At 34.9% G+C, this 17,756-nt stretch overlaps 1 protein-coding gene across 1 annotated transcript in view; it reads right to left on the reverse strand.

The window, feature by feature from the left end:
• TMPRSS15 (transmembrane serine protease 15) overlaps positions 1–17,756 on the reverse strand; it is a 141,732-nt gene that overhangs the window by 74,149 nt on the left and 49,827 nt on the right. The window contains exons 10-13 of the mRNA XM_054468823.2: positions 17,340–17,489; positions 8,381–8,486; positions 7,930–8,080; positions 5,836–5,971 (exon numbers count right to left, since the gene is read on the reverse strand). Of these exons, the coding sequence (XP_054324798.2) occupies positions 5,836–5,971; positions 7,930–8,080; positions 8,381–8,486; positions 17,340–17,489 (543 nt within the window). The remainder of the gene's footprint in view (positions 1–5,835; positions 5,972–7,929; positions 8,081–8,380; positions 8,487–17,339; positions 17,490–17,756) is intronic.

A 17,756-nucleotide genomic window follows, 5' to 3' on the forward strand; every position in this document is an offset into this window, starting at 1 on the left:
GCATCCCTTTAAAATACTTAAGTACTTTTTGAAATGCATTTAAATTATAATTTATTATCAAATAACTGACCAATAAGACATCTCTGATTCCTGGCCTGATAAAATAGATCAGTTACTCTCTGCATATAAAGGACCGTAAAGAATTGGTAAAAACACTTTAAGTCATTCTAAATATGATGAAACAATTTATTTTAATGGTGATGTTGTTCTAGCGGAGATGCGGCATGTGCTTCTAATAGAAAAACAAAAGATCCACGAAATGTAATTCCAGGTATCACAGTCATGCTGTGCCATTAGGTAAAACATCCTCAGCCAGGGCATGAGAGTAAAATAGCCTGTCTGGGATAGGGAATTATATTCATTTATAGTGTTAAATTCCTTCATGTTTTTTTTTTTCTCTGGGAGCTGTTCTCTCAAACACTTGTGTTCTGATTAATTTCTTACTATGCCAATAGGGATTTTCACTGCATATACTATGTAAATAACATGCAGTATTTGGCAAAGTGGTTGCCAAGGATAGATATTTTCCTTGATGCATGTCATTTTTTACTCCATCCTTAAGCTTCTGAAATGTGCGTTAATGCAGAGGTGTTTACTGAGGGGTGGAAAGGAGAAGAGCCTAGCTTTCATCTATAATAAGAAGGTTTTAATTAAATATATTCATGGCAAAACAAGAAATGAGACTATGGGAAAAATAGATTTTTGATTGATATTTTATGTTACAGAATTAATAGATGTAGCTTGAGAAATAACACCTCCTATTGATCGATGTTTGAATATATAAAAAGTGGCTAATTTTCAAAATTGGCTATTGTTTTTCATCATTATTGTAATAGACACACAAATCTTTCGGTATTACAAATAGCATTTTAAAAGTTTAGGTTGTAATTTAGAGTAAAATATTCCATAAAATTCTGTGTTCATTTTATCAAAATTTATGTTTTCATCAACAAGTTATAGTGATCATTCCTGATATAAATATTTTATTAAATGTGTAACAATAAAGTTCAGATTTTTATTCTCTGTACTCTAAATTTGGTTATTAATAAAAATCCAGACAATGAGAGCTCAAACACATAGGCTATTATTTGTTTTATTTTGTCTTGTTTTGAGATTGAGTCTTACTCTGTTGCCCAGAATGGAGTTCTGTGGCTATTCACAAGAATGATCGTAGCGCACCCGAGCCTTGAACTCCTGGCTTCAAAGCATCATCCTGCCTCAGGCTTCTGAATAGCTTGGACAACAGGTATGTGCCACTGTGCCTGGCTCAGGCTATTAGTTTTAGAGGTAAAATAATTAAAACAAAATAAAACAGCCCAAAACACACTGATACAAGTAAGCAAGCAGTTCTGCTGAATATGGCCATCAATTTCAAGAGAGGTAGAGAGGTAGACAGGTACTGATTGACTCATATCTACATGAAGAACTAAAGTTAGATTATTTAGCTCTAAGTATTAGGTCACATCTACGAAACTTTCCAAATTAACTTTTTTTTTTTCTTTTCCCCAGAGACAGGGTTTCACCATGTTGGCGAGGCTGGTTTTGAATTCCTGGCCTCAAGTGAACTGCCCCCCTCAGCCTCCCAAAGTGCTGGGATTACAGGTGTGAGGTACCGCACCCAGCCATGCCAAATTACCTTTAATTTACATTTGGAAGTAGAAAATGCCTTTAAAAATGGTGAAATAAAGAAAAACTGTGGAAATAAAGAGTGAATATTGAAATATCTAATACTATAGCTAGGTGTTTTGTTTTTGTTTTTGTTTTTAATTAGTTTTAAAAGCCCCAGAAATAAGCCAGGGGCCTGAAATGTGGATTTTGTTTTGTATACACCTATTTTTATTCAGTAGGTATCTTGTCATGAATCATCAACATTGTTTTAAATTGGCATGATCATCATGCAATGGAATGTTTACTCTCTTAAAGTGTACTCAGTACAATCCCCACATTTAAATTCATTTGTACCAACGTCACAGAGCAACAATTGTAGAACTGATGCAACAGAAAGTTATTAAAGTCATGAAATGGAATAATCTGTGTGGTTATGAAAGCCGAACTTACATTTCCTCAAACTAGGCACAATGTGGGTTCCTAGCAAAGGGGGAGGAAACTGAGCTTTATTACTCAGTCACTGATCTGGGATTGTTTTCTTCTTTAAGTGCTCTATACGAAGCCAAAGAAAGGCTATTAGCCAGTCAGCCATGGTTTCCTTTTATTGCTGCTTAAACAAGTCATTGATCTGGAACCAAAAAAGCTCTGCTCAAATAAGAATTTCACTGAACCAATTGCAAATGGCATTAGAATGAAATTGTTCAGAATATATTTGATGGTAATTAACGTTTTCTGCTGTGAAAAAATATTGTCTTGAAGTGAACCATTTGGAAACTGGAACAAATAGACTCCAGGCAGATTCTAAAGTTTATATTTTCAAATCAGATGGGTTATTCTTTCATTATAATTTCCCTATTGTTAAAATAGACAGGGACACCAAGCTTGACATAAAGGTGTTATCTTTTTCTCTTTCTGATTGGAATATAAATATGAAGACTATAAGGGTCATATAGATACATTTTTAACTTAAGAAACCATATTTAAAATTTTATTTCTATATATGGTATGATGTAAAAAAGTTACCTCAAATTTTCTATTTTAGGTAGTGATGAGATGTTGCTACATTTTAAAATATTAGGTCTAAGAAACTATGTTACTTCCTCCTAGAAAATTTTTCTTCTTTATTATTTATGAATAAATAGGGGAACAAACTAGCAGAAAGAATTATCAAGAAAATCTATCATGTTAAATGATTGAAATATCAAAATAGCAAAATGTTGCTGATATTTGGTATCTGTAGGAATAATTAATATTTATCAAGCAAGCCATGATTTTAGTGATGCTGAATGTTGTTCTTGCAAAAAAACTGTTCCATATAATAAATAGGTAGGGGGTGGGTCACCTACACAAAATGAAGTAAGACTATTATTTTGAAACAATGCCACAAATCCAAAATTACCGCATTTATGTGGGTATTTTTTCATACATCCATCCCTACCATCATTTCCAAACTTTAGTTTTGATACCAAAATTTTGTTTAACAAAAGTTTCATGTCACCAAAATAAGAGTATATCCAAAATAGAGAGAGACAGAGACAGACAGAGAAAGAGAGAGAGGCTTAGTCCATCTCTAATAGTATTTACTGATCACCAATTATTGTGATGTTAGGAATCAATCATACAGTGGTAAAGCAAAGGTAAATTTGACCTAGAGTGTGCTGTGAAGGAACTCACTTCTTGTCACAATTTTATGACCAATATTATTCCATGAGAATGTATGGTACTTTCCTGCTTTTGCATCAATTTTCTGAGTATCATTCCGTCTTTTATCCGTATGCTTCCTTAAAGCCTTCTTCTGCTCACATTTTTTTTCTCCAAAGTCCTCTATCACTTACTTCTCTCATGTATTACTTTTAGGGGCACATAATTATACGTTGCTTTAAATATTTATTTATATATTTTTTCATGTATTAATGGTTATTGCTACATCTTACATTTCATCTGTAATGTTTTGCAATTGGCAGATATTTATAAAATTTGAATGAATGATTAAATATTGAGTAACTTATATATATCTCATATAAGCATCTAAACATGTTAATACACAAGATAGTAAAAGCAAACCAATCTTTTGGTGGAATGTCAGTGCTCATTCAATATGGTGGCATGGGATCAATATGACAATATAACTACTGCCTTCAACCTAATGGTAGCTCATTTGTTACATGTTCTCAAATACCCATAATTAACCTTTAGAGCCTTTTCATTGTTAAAGCCACTCATCTGAAAAGTCTGCTTTTTTTCCTTGAAGATTGGAAGCAGAAAAATATATAGTTTTGGAAGTAAACCAAATTTGGACAGGCTCTCCAAACTGATTTGCTGATATAATTTGGTAAAAGTATTAAGTGTGCTTGGAAGAAAATGAGAAATGGAAAAAGTACTGTGTTTGTGGGATCAGATCCATGCAGAACAAAACACACATGAGGTTTAACCCAAGTAAAGCTGTAGAGCTAAGTCAGCTTCCAACCACCACAATCCAAAGAAAAAAGCGTTGTTTTTTTTTTTTTGCATATAAACAACAGTGTAGTGAAAAAATCCCTATAGAAAGTCAGTGGATGTCTGTAATTATTTATTATCATAGGCATTTTTCTTTTTCTTTGTTTTTCTGTCAGACCCCTAATCTGAAAGTAGTATTAAGTGATTGTCTTCTTTGACATGGATAATTTGAATGGTAATGGGTTTTGTTCTGAAATGTCACGCTTCCAATTTGACTTAAGAGCACAAGTAGACACGCGCTCGATTTGGTTCTTTTGAGTTAAAAGATCTTATAGGACATTGTGAATCTTGGTCACTTCTCAGCAGTAACACGAGTGGCTCCACGAAAGGAACATATTCCAAAGCCTTACAAAGGTACTCTGATAGTTAATATTGAATGCCAGCTTGATTGGATTGAAGGATGCGAAGTATTGTTCCTTGGTGTGTCTATGAGCGTGTTGCCAAAGAAGACTAACATTTGAGTCAGGGGACTGGGAAAGGCCGACCCACTCTCAGTCTAGGTGGGCACAATATAATCAGCTGCCAGCACAGCTAGAATAAAAGCAGGCCGAAGAACGTGGAAGGATTAGACTGGCTGAATTTTCCGGCCTTCATCTTCCCCCATGCTGGATGCTTCCTGCCCTCAAACATCGGACTCCAAGTTCTTCAGCTTTCAGGCTCTTGGACCTACACCTGGTTGCCAGAGGCTCTCAGGCCTTTGGCCACAGACTGAAGGCTGCACAATCATCTTCCCTACTTTTGAGGTTTGGGGACTTGGACTGGCTTTTTTGCTCCTCAGCTTGCTGATGGCCTATTATGAAATTTCACCTTGTGATCATGTGAGTCAATACTCCTTAAAAACTCCGTTTCATATATACATCTATCCTATGAGTTCTGTCCCTCTAGAGAACGCTGACTAATACAGCCACTATTTAGGACAAAAAGATTTTAGGTGATCTAGGTCTGTATGTTCAAAGTCCAGGCTTGATTAGTCATTGTTATTAAATTATTTTAAAAATAGACACAGCAGGTTTCAGACTTAACTAAACTCTTAAAATTACTCCTTAAGAAGGCCACAAAAACCTTAAGGCTCCCTCCCCAAAGACTACGGACCATGCCACGTGCCCAGTACAACATTTGTTTGTATTCCAGTGAAAACAAAATGGAAACCAGCTCCTTTATTACTTTCGAATATAAGAAAGATACTAAAATGGTCATTAATATGCTCAATAACGAAGAGTGATTTTCACTGTGGATTTACGTGTAACATGTAATATTTCGCTAGCCTCCATTTGGTTTATATTTTGAAGTCTTTGATTTTCAGGAAAAATAAATAACAGTAGGTTGAGATAATGAGAATAAGCCAAAGGAAGATCTACCTGAAAATAATTATTGTTTTTTGTTTTGTTTTGATTTTCTAGAGACAGAGTCTTACTCTGTTGCCCAGGCTGGAGTGCAGTGACATGATTACAACTCACAACAGCCTCAATCTCTCAGGCTCAAGAGGCCCTCCTGCCTCAGCCTCTCTAGCAGCTGGGACCACAGGTATGCACCACTGTGCCCAGCTAATTTGTGTTTGTTTATTTTGTTTTGTAGAGACAGAGTCTCACTATAATCCTCAGGCTTGTCTCAGACTCCTGGCTTCAAGCAATCCTCCTACTCAGCCTCCCAAAGTCCTAGAATTTTAGCTGTGAGCCTCCACACCTGACATTAATGATTTAATAAGACAAAATATACATGAAGGTTACTCACTGGGAAGTTCTGGTGGAGGAGTTGGCACCAAAGTTGGTTCTGGATAAAGACTCCCATTGCAAATCCCATATGTTAGGCTAATGTCATCCAATGCAATATCACTCAGGATCTTGTTTTTAAAAGCATTAAAAGCAACCTGCAATTCAGAGAGGCATATGAAACGATTTGATTCCATTCTAATCTTCTCTGATTTGATTCTTCTTGTGAGCCCAAGAGATTCAATATTGTCTAGAGATTCAATATTGTCACCTCGAACTGTATGGTGACCAGTTACTGCATAGTGAAATCTTGACAGATCATGCTTTTTAAATTCTTCTGCTGAATCCAACTCCCTTATTACATGTTCACACTGGCTAAATTTCCAATGGTGTCTTCCTTCTGAGTTAGTCAATATTGTTACAGTTTCTATCTCTGTCTGTCTGTGTCTCTCTTATGATATTATCATCCTCCATTGTACTCTGTCATGCGTATATATCATCTGGCAGGAGAAAGCAATTTTCCCCCAAATTTCTTCTTTCAGCAATATTAAACATTCAGGTAGTTTTCTGCCTTCTTAGAGCATGCAAAGCCTGAAGAGAAAACACACTGGAGGTGAAGGGGACGAGAAAAAGTATAAGTGTAAAATGATCATTCAGGGCCAGCTGTTACTGGTCATAGTTCACCCAGGGTGTTGATGTGGGATACTGTGCAAGGGTGGTGCCCGGAGGACACAGAACCAGACTTGGAAGAAAGGTCCAGTGGCCAGAGGTAACATATTAGGTTCTCAAGAACAGTGGGTATTTTAGCTGTACTTTCCTGGATCCTGTGCTATGTAGAAGAAGAAAGACATAAATTGAATGTCTGCTATATGCTATTTGCTATGCTAGACACATGGTATACATTGATCTTATTTAATTTTCAACACTCATTCATTCACTCATTTGTTTATTCATTCCACCTACTTCATGCCAGACATTATTCCAGTATTATTTTCTTCCTTACACATATGACCTAATTAAATTTCAAGGAGACTATGGTGACTTGCTCATGATTTCACAACAAAATGGCAAAGCCAAAGTGCACATAACTGTAGAACTTGACACTCTCGCACCACCTCATGAGCTGTGAGAAACTGGATCCAATTATACTACTTTAGAAAAGATGCTCAGTGAGTGTAGCCACATTCAGCCACTGCAATACTGACTTCCCCTTCTGCTGTCTCTTTTCTCCCTGGCCTTTCCATTTTCCCTTACCCTTCTTTGAATTATCAGAAAACAAAATTGGAGAGGAAACGTCCCATAAAAGGATCAAATAAGAAGAAAAGAAGGAAAAAGGAAGAGAAGGAAAGAAAGAAAGATGGGAGGAAAACAGTTGAGAGTCATTAATTATTGCCTACCTTACACCAAGTCATGGGGAAAATCTGAAGCCTTTGATGATGGCAGTGTCTGTCCAAATATACATCTTCTGAAAGTGATACTCTTGTGTTTGAAATTACCCATTTAAAACATTATTAATTTGGTCAAACTAATAGCCTTTATTATGCCATATTTTAATTGCAAAGACCCTCAGGAAGAGAACACATTAAAGTGTTATTTGAAAAATTAATTCACCTTAATGTGAAATAAATGATCAGAGACTTCCCAATGATACAGCTCATATAATTTGTTTCTAAAGGAAATAACGTGGAGATTAAATCAGAGTGGGGCAGGGTGGGTGGATGCCAATGGGCATAGGCGTAGAAAAGGGCAGGGTTGACCTAGGTGGTATTTGTGAAAAGCTGAAAATTGTAGGTAGCCAGAGGACTTAGAGATAAATGGTTGGCCTATGCTAGAAAGTTGCTGAAGGAAGCTGAAATATTCTAAAAGGCTTCGATGTATTTTATGGACCATTATAAGCTGTATTTTCATTAGTACATTGTTCCTCAATGATGGTTTTTAATAGGCTATTGAATAAATAAAAATAAAATACTAGAAGATAAAATGTGAGGTAGATTGGGCAAGTAGAGAAAGTGACTTGATTATCTTCAGAAAATAAATTAATTTTTTCACTGTATCATTCTAAATATAATTGTACCACCACAAAAAGAATACAAATATAAATAATAATTTTGCAAACCTTAAATTTAACTGTTTCATTTAGGGTTACTTGTCCATAATTCCAATTGTCTCCATAATTTCCTTCCTTTTGGAAAACTGTCTTCTCCATATTTTGGTCATTGCTGATATTAATGCTTAATTTGTGGACATTTTCACCATACATATGATACCTAGTTTGGAAAGAAGCAAGAATGTTTGGATTCCTACAACATTAGAATAAGTCCTTTTCAGAGCCTTTCTAAATTTTTTACTTTCTTTGAAATAACCTTTTTTTTTCCTTCTGGCTTTTGGAGTTGCTGGGGATAGGGAGAGGTGTCTATCAATGTTTTGTTGCTTATCAATTGGGAAAAGTAATAGTATATGCATTAAAACTTTAGCCAACATCTTAGTGAAATATGAGCCTGGTGGCCTGAGCAAGGCAATGTTACCCATTAAAAAAGACAGCATTTAAACAGGTGTCTACAACATACCAGAAACTAAGGCAAGCTGGCTCCAAAGTGGGGTCCAAAGGGAGGCTTAAAAGTCCCACTCGTTCTTGTCTGCTTCCTGGTCCAGTTGGGGTAGAAATGTAAAATCCTGTAAAAATAGCAAAAAAAAATTTATTTCACTTAAATATTGCATTTTCATTGTGTGAGATGTAGACTTTGTAAGCAGGAAAGAAAAACTTTAAGAAGAAAGGTTAAGGAAACATATTTTAATATAGTGGACAGGACAATAGACTCGAGCTCAGAAATCAGTATTTTGCCATAACAGATTGTTATTGACAAAAATAGCTTAACACTGGGCCTCCCACTTTATTAAACAGAGCCTTGAAGTGGAGTACCACCAAGGATGTATAAAATTCTGACTTATTATGAGTCACTAAATTATCCAGTCCAATTCCTGACTTAATTCTAGTTTACTAGATATTTTGATTAATTCACATGAAGATATTTAGAGATGCTGGTGGACTAACTCAGAGTATACACATATATTTAAATACAAATTTGAAGCCAAATTTAAGAGTTTCTAAGACTTTCAGTTTTATATTTCACTGAACACTTCATATCTCTAAGTAAGAACTTGCCTTATTTTAAAACAGTCTTATCTTTCTTTATTCCTATGAACGATAAGTAATCAGATCACCGAGAAGCAGGAACCGTGCTAATCCGTATAAAAGCTTTCAAAATAGCACAAGCCACTGCATAAAGTGCTTTTTGGTCTGAAATTCATTATTCCAACCAATGATTTCAGTCATTTGAAGTTTGCGAAGGGTTGTTGGGATAACATCTTTAACATTTTCTTAGGGGAATTTATGTTATTCTTAGTTTCCTGCTCACATATTATGACAGGAAGCAAGAATCATGTAACAAAATATTATATAAAGCAAATGTAATGTTGGATTAATCTAATTTGATTGGAATGCAATTTTTTTATAAGATGATGAAATTCAGTGTTTACTTGAAATCAAGCATCTTCTCTCTTGTGCTTTGCAACAGAAAAATATAGGCAATGTTGCATATAAACTTTAAACTCATTCATTTATGAGATGCAAACTAAGAACAAGGCATAAAGAAAAGAAGCTAGTAGAACTGCCTGTAGATATATCAATGCATATTTAGACCAGTGAGGCAAAAATTATTCAGAATAAATGAGTGTTTTATCAAGGTGAAATTATGGTCAAGTGGCTTAATAAATGTAATATGTACACATTCATTTGCTTTATATGACAAACTGTTAATAATGTGTTTAACATTTTATATTGTTAACACATTACTCCTATTTTATATAATGCTGTAATATTTCATGAGTACATATCTTAGCTATTTTGTTAGTGTTCTAATTATATGACTGAACGGAGAAGAGTGGCCTAGATACAGAAGAGAGGTCCCAGAATCCACTCTTTAAATGCACAACTCCAAATCGCTTTTGAATTTACCTTACTTTTGATTACTTAGAACATAATTGGGGAAGAAATAATTAAAATACCACTGAATGGCTGGGAGCGGTGGCTCACTTCTGTAATCCCAGCACTTTGGGAGGCCTAGGCGGGCGGATCACGAGGTCAGGAGATCCAGACCATCCTGGCTAACACGGTGAAACCCCGTCTCTACTAAAAATACAAAAAATTAGCTGGGCGTGGTGGCGGGAGCCTGTAGTCCCGGCTACTAGGGAGGCCGAGGCAGGAGAATGACGTGAACCTGGGAGGTAGAGCTTGCAGTGGGCCGAGGTCGTGCCACTGCACTCCAGCCTGGGCGACAGAGCGAGACTCCGTCTCAAAAAAAAAAAAAAAAAAAAAAAAATTCCACTGAGTATCATGAATAAATACTCAAATGGTTAGCCTATTCAGAAAAATTTCTAATTAGCTACAATTATATAAACACACATCATGCTCCTATTTATGTTTGGCCATGTTCATAGTCAATAGTTATAATTAATGTGAAATATTTTGAATCTGTTTTTCACTTATTAAGCAGTGATATATTTGGAGTTTTCAGTATGATCAAAATATGATGCTATGAGTTCTTTTGTCAGTGATCAGGTAAAACATAATTAATTATGTAGACTATAGTACCTTATAAATCTTGCCTAGAGTAAATATATAGAATTGCATATTATTGAATATAGTAAAATCATATATAACATTAAATTGCTATTTTTGTGATATCAGCTACATTCTTTAGTTAACAAATTAGAAGATGAATAAAAGCCTTCATAAAATGCTAAAGTTTAAGAGTAGAGATTTGTAGTTTACATTAAACTGTACTTAGTCTAACCACTAATTGTCCTTAAATTTCATCCATAACATTTTGCCCTAAGGGATCACTTGATCTCCGGTTAACAGATGCCAGATGCAGAAGAAATTATTGTATTCCAAGGCATCCCATTCCGTTTCAACATGATTAGAAAATTATTTTCTTTTTTAAAAAAATAAGCTTATACGTACCTATTATAACTAATTTTGCCTTGTAGGACTATTTACAATATAACATATTTGTTACCTCTACAAAAGTTTAAAGGCCACTATTACATCTCTCCTAAATCTTCTCAAGATTATCCATCACTTTTTTTCCCTTACATAATTATATTAAGGCACAGTTCCAGTTTGCTTCTTTAATTTGAGAAGCTGTCAATTAGTTGTACATTCAGTTGCTTCCACTTAAAGTATGGAAACTCACATTCACACATGTCTGTTGGGCTATCTCACCAGGGAGCAGAGTAGAAACATCCCAACGCATGGAACTATTACTGAAGACAGACCATCATTGTCACGACTTCCAAGTGCATCTCTCTTCTAGCTCTCTGACTCTTCTTGGGAATCATCTCTTACACCATTGCTCAATAATACTTTCTTATGCACAAATTAGCCCCTTATTCAAGATCTTTTATTATCTCTTTATTTCTTATTAAACCAAATACAAATACAGTCTGATATTTGAGGCCCCTGTGTTATGACCTCAATGTCATTTTCCAGCCATTGCACCTATACTTCATCTATTTCCATAGAACACTTCTGCAAAATTAGATAATTTTAATATTTCCAAACACCTAGAAATTTTTTGACACTTTGTGTCTTCTTTTTTTTCTCTTTTACGTCCTTCCACTTCCCCTTCCAATTGTACCTTGTTAAAATCCTATCAATTTTTTGAGGTCATTTAAATCAAACTGTCATCTCCTTCAGAAAGCCTCCCAATTAAAAGTAACCACTTTTTCTTTTGAATTCTCAGTGGCACTTTGTACTTCTCTGATGTCATTCGGTATATTCTGTTGTGTATATATTTTTTTTTCTTGAGATGAAGTTTCACTCCGTCATTCAGGCTGGAGTGCAGTAGCCAGTCTTGGTTCATTGCAACCTCTGCCTCCGGTGGTTCAAGTGAATCTCCTGCCTCAGCCTCCAGAGTAGCTGGGACTACAGGCTCACGCCACCACGGCCGGCTAATTTTTGTATTTTTAGTAGAGATGGAGTTTCGCCATGTTGGCCAGGCTGCTTTCAAACTCCTGATCTCAGGTGATCCGCCTGCCTTGGATGTGTTGGGATTACAGGCATCAGCCCCTGTGCCCAACCTGTTATATATTTTATTTACGTTTATATGTGACTTTTTAAACTTGCTAGAACTTTTGGGAACAAGAAAGACACTTCGTTCATTTTTTTTTCTGTATTGATACGAATTAGCTGTCTGTTGTTTAATATATTTTTGTTACAGATTTGCTTTGCTTTTAAATTTATTAAATTTCTACACAAAAGGAATAATTAAAGAGATTTTTTTCATAACCACATGGGAATTTATATGGTCAAAAATAATTTCTTTTAAAACCCTTTGACTTCCTTGAAATGTCTTCTAGAGCTCTTAGAATCAATTTCAGTCAACTTAAAACCCAGGATATTGGCCAGCCACGGTGGCTCACATCTGTAATCCCAGCAATTTGGGAGTCCAAGGCAGGAAGATCACTTAATTTAAAAAAAGAGGCCACCTTATACTAATAATAATGATAGCTGTGGCTGTTTTTACAAAAAAGAGAAGGGGGAGTTTAACAACATAATGAGGTCCCATCTCTACAAAAAATTTAAAAAAAAATTGCTGGGTGTGGTAGCATGCACCTGTGATCCCAGCTACTCAGGAGGCTGAGGTGGGAGTATCTCTTGAGCCCAGGAGTTTGAGGCTGCAGTGAGTTATGATTATGCCACTGTACTGCAGTCTGGGAGACAGAGTGATCCTGTCTCTAAACAAATAAATAAGCCCCAGAAAATTGAGTACATTTTGTTTACTTAAGCATATAATGATCTCTTTTTTGAACTATTAGCTTTTTCTTAAAACTTATTTCCATCACTTTTTTCCTGCTTATCTCTTCATGAATTGAACCTAACCTCTCTCCACCCAACATCCTAATTAAAAAGCAAAACTTCTGAGCATGTGCTGATCTGATATAGAGATAGCAGAAACTGGAGACATAGTAGAACTTCCTGAGATCCTAGAAATCCCTCTCAAGAAGGAAATAGGCTGATACAAATTGTTTCATGATTTGTAAGTACGTAAGTAAAATTAGCTGGAGCTAGTAGATAAATATTATTAAAAGCTTAAATTGATGCATGGCCTAAATTCAGTCAGATTTTACCAATTTTAGAAAGTAATATTATTTTCTAAAATTCAACATCACAGGAAAGATAAGAAAATAAAAATATTACTTTTAAAACATTAAAGTTACACTTACTTTAGAAAAATTTTATATGCTAAGTTAAATGAAGGTATCTAAAAGAACTAATATAATTTTGAAAATTGAGCAGAGTAACTATTTTCTTCCCCAACATATGACTTAGAACAGTACCACAGCCAGTGTATGTTTCTTGAATACTTTTGCAGTATGAAAAGAAAGTAGTTATAATACCTAACATTTATATAGCACTTCCTATGTGTCAGGCATTTTTCAAAGTTTTTTCCAACACATAGCAATCAATTTAATGTTTATTACATGCCTCTAATGGCAGGTCCTATTGTCCTCAACTTCACTTTCCAGGTAAGCGAATTGGGGCAGAAATAGTAGTTAGGAAACTTGCCTTAATGGCAGGGCTAAGATTTAAACCTGGCTAAGACTCCAGGGTCTGTATCTTAATGGTTTTTACTACTAAACTATACTACCTCCCACAGTATTACAAACAACTGCAATTTCATTGGTAAAGGAAAGGAAAGGAACATTTTATTTGAGCTATGTAGTCCTCTGCGACCCCTACATTTCTGAAGTTTCCACATATTATGAACCTCGTTTTTCCTGAGCCTTCTGAACGAATGGGGCACTTCTGAGCACCTCAAGATGCTGTCCTGCCTCAACACCACCTTCTTGACCAATTCCTTTTGCTTCTAAGAGGTACAGAGAAACCTTGCCTGACGACAGCACAGATTTAGAAGCCATTGCTTCACCAGGAGAGAGTTCTTCAGAAGGACTAGAAAAGTTAAGAGCCTTAGGTGTTCTTACCTAAAGCAGTATTAATTCAAAGTTTATCTGTTTCATTTAGTCTTTTCTGTCACTTAAGGTAAAGGCAAAGAACAAAACAACAACACAAACAACAAACCTGCCTGGATAAGAGGAACATCGAGAAATATTTAATTCTCTTTCATTTCAGAGATAGGATGTTCTGACACATAAAAAAGCAGGCTAGAAGAAAAATGCCCTTCGGAGAGGAATGACTGGTTGATTATGAAATCACAGGTATGGGAGTTGGAGAGGACCTATTAAACCCTATCATCTGTCCTCATTATATGACTTGTCTAATTTTAAATAACTCCTGCTACTCTGCTTTCTCCTGAGACTTCATTTCAGACCCGACTATTTCGAACCTCCACTTGACATTCAACCCGTTTCACTTTGGTCAGTTTCATCTTATTTCCTTAGTTATTTAATCTGTTGGCAAGCCGAAATGATTTTCCCCTTTAATGTACTTATACTCTTCAAATATCAGTAGAGTTATTTTATCTCTTATTAGGATGACATAAAAGCAGAAAAATGATAATTTGAACATCAGAGATTTCAACCACATAAAAGGTATCTGTCATAGTCAATAGATATAAATGCTTTTTGCACTTTCCTCTAACTACTCTTGTGCAAGTGTGGTAGAAACTTTTTTTTATTGCAGTAAAGAGAAAAAAAAAAGATCAGATTATTTGACTGTTTTAGGCCAGACCCCTTCAGAGAGTTGGGGTGATTATCACGTAGGGGTTAGTTTTCAGCTGTGCAATTAGTGATTTTTCCATGGAGAATCATGCTCTGGGAAATAACTTATTCAAAGAAGATTAATTATGTATGAGAGTATTCATGTCATCATTTTCAACACTAAACGTTTTTTGTCTTATGGGGTTGGCCATTTACATAAAGAACATTTTTTATGTGAAGGCCCACACTGGTGACTCATTTAACTGGATCCTGTTCGCTTCAGTTAAAAACTATATTCAGAATCTGGCCTTTTCTCACCACATCTGCTCCCACTGATCTGAGTCTCATGACCTCTTCTCTAGTTAGGCAATGGCCTTCCACCAGTCTCTTTTCAACACTGTTGCCGTCGCACAAACTACCTTCAACAGATCAGTCATGTTCCCTCTGCCTGGAATAATCCGTGTGGCTAATTCTTTCAATTCCTTACAGTTTTGATTCAAATGTCACTTTTTCAATGAGACTTACAGATCATCCTCTTTTAATATGTAATAGCATCTTAGCCCCGCCCTCCCCATCCTCTTACAAAGCTTCACATTTTTCCAAAGTACCTATTCACATTTAACACACCAAGAAACAATTAATTATTATATATATATTTCCTATTTTCTGTTTTTTCTTGCTAGAATTTGTGTTTCATGAGAGCAGAAAATTTGGTTTATGTTGTTCACAGATATATTCTGAATGACTTGAATAAGGCCTGAAGCTCAATAAATGCTTCTTAAATAAAAGAACAAAATAATACATTTGAAGGGGCTTTTACTGATGACTTTGAAATATATTAAAAGTAGTCATTTTTTACTAAAATCTATTTTTATTAAGTTGAAATAGTGTGATGAACCATATTTTGATGTTCTAGGGATATCATTCTCTAAAGAAGTAGGATTAGTCAGATATATTTCTATTTTGAAAAAAATTAACTCTTTAAAGTCCTTTAACTAAATGTCACTCACAATTGATATTAAATCAACCACTTAATTTTCAGGTCTTAAAATCAGGAATATTGATCTTTGTATTTGGTCATTAATACCAAATTGCAATGCCAATGTGCTTAGAATTTTTGTTAACTTTAGAAACTATTTTATTCAGTCAATAACTTCTTCAGAAATTACTTGAGTCAAAGTTGTAGATATTTATTTATATATTCAAAAATAATTTTGCATGTTAATTAGATTTATGCACTGAGAATACCTATGGTTTGGCTCTGTGTCCCCACCCAAATCTCATCTCCAATTGTAATCTACATAGTCCCCATGTGTTGAGGGCGGGACTTGGTGAGAGTGATGAGATCATGAGTGCAATTTTTCCAATGCTATTCTCATAATGGTGAGTTCCCACAAGATCTGGTGGTTTTATATGTGTTTGACATTTCTTCCTAAACACACTCACTGTCTCTTGCCTGCAGCCATGTAAGATGTGTCTGCTTTGCCTTCTGCCATGATTGTAAGTTTCCTGAGACCTCCCCAGCCATGCAAAACTGTGAGTCAATGAAACCTCTTTCCTTTATAAATTACCCAGTCTTGGGTATTTCTTTATGGCAGTGTGGAAATGGACTAATACATGCCCTATTAATTCAAAGTTAAAAGAGACTAGGTTTTTGTTCCTGAAAAGAATACTGTGGTAAAAAGAAACAAATAAGTGAGTAAATATAATGCTATATAATAGGAAAAATGGAAGAGGTGCTTAGAATATTTAAGGGAAAAAAAACATTTCAACTTGGAGGTTTTGGACAGACTTTGTGGAAGTTACTGTATATGACCTGTATCCTTAATTCCTAGAACCATAGCTGGTTAGAGGTGGCTTTTAACGTTTATTTGTTTGAATGGGATAGTATTCTCATTAGTAACTTATCAGCAAGTCATATTATAGGATGAATTTTGACTAAGAAAGTTATATAAATTTACAACTTTTCACTGTTTTTTTTTGTAATTTTTCTTATACATTCCTTCTAAGATTTGTAACTCTCACTTCAGTGATTATATTTGGTATTATGTATATGTGTTCCAAGACTTTCATGATTGATCTTCCCACTGCAAGTTCCTCAGCTTCTAATATTTCACCATGATTTCTGGTTTCTCAGCAAAATATTATTGTCTCTAATATTTCCACCTGGCATCAATTCTAATATCTCATTCAGATGAAAAATGTACTTAGAAATCAAAACCCTGCCCTATTAGCGTGCATTAGAATCAGACTTCCATAGGCTTCTCGGAAGAAGCAAATCTATCTTTGTTTCAAGATTATGCAATCTTGTATGTTGAAAATGCTAAGGAATTCTTTAAAGGAACATCAGAGATAACAAACAAATTCAGCAGGACTGCTGTTGGGTCTAAGATCAATATGCAAAAATCCATTTTATTTCTGTGCACTAGCAATGTACAATCAGAAAACGAAATTAAGACAACATAGACCAAACTTCAGAAAAGCTAATTGCCTCTCAAGTCTACTTAGTTAATAATAAGTGGCAAGTCTAGGATGACAACCTAGTAGTCTTGTCTCTATTGGCCTCTGTGTACTTTTCAACATTTTGCAAATATATAGGTTTAACCAATATATTTCTTGAAATACACTCACTTTTACTTGCCTGTTTGAATACCATTTTTCATTTAATTAATTTAATTTTTAAAAAAATCCAAAAAGACTTTTGCATTTAATACTGCTCACTTTACACTGCAGTACAACACATACCTCTTTCCTTTTGATTTATGAATTAAAATCCTTTTGACTTCTGAATTAAATGAATTATACCTGAAGCATTGCCAAAAGTGTGGTCAAAATTGGGTCCAGTAAAAGGAGGAAAGGTGCTTCCCTGAATCCTTTCCCATTCATTATCATCATTTAGATCCTGGACCCAGAAACAAAAGCCATCCTCGAAGTCACAATTAATTTTCTCATAATCTGTGAATGAAAAAAAGAAGGAATAAAAAAAATTTTAGTCCACAATATGAGTAGTTATATTAGATTTTACTGAAAATAATCTAACCTTATACAGCTTATACTTCAGTGGTATGTACAAAATCATTTTTTTAATTGATCTTAACTCTGTTGCATTCTATTTAATTATTTTAAAAACAGCTTTTTGTTGCCAACTGTGTTAAATTAATACATTTCCTATACTCTGTCAGGGTATTAGCAAATATAAGTTTCTCATTTTTTAAGTTTTAC

This window comes from Pongo pygmaeus, chromosome 22 (genome assembly GCF_028885625.2).
Source record: "Pongo pygmaeus isolate AG05252 chromosome 22, NHGRI_mPonPyg2-v2.0_pri, whole genome shotgun sequence".
In the NCBI taxonomy this organism is placed as follows: Eukaryota; Metazoa; Chordata; class Mammalia; order Primates; family Hominidae; genus Pongo; species Pongo pygmaeus.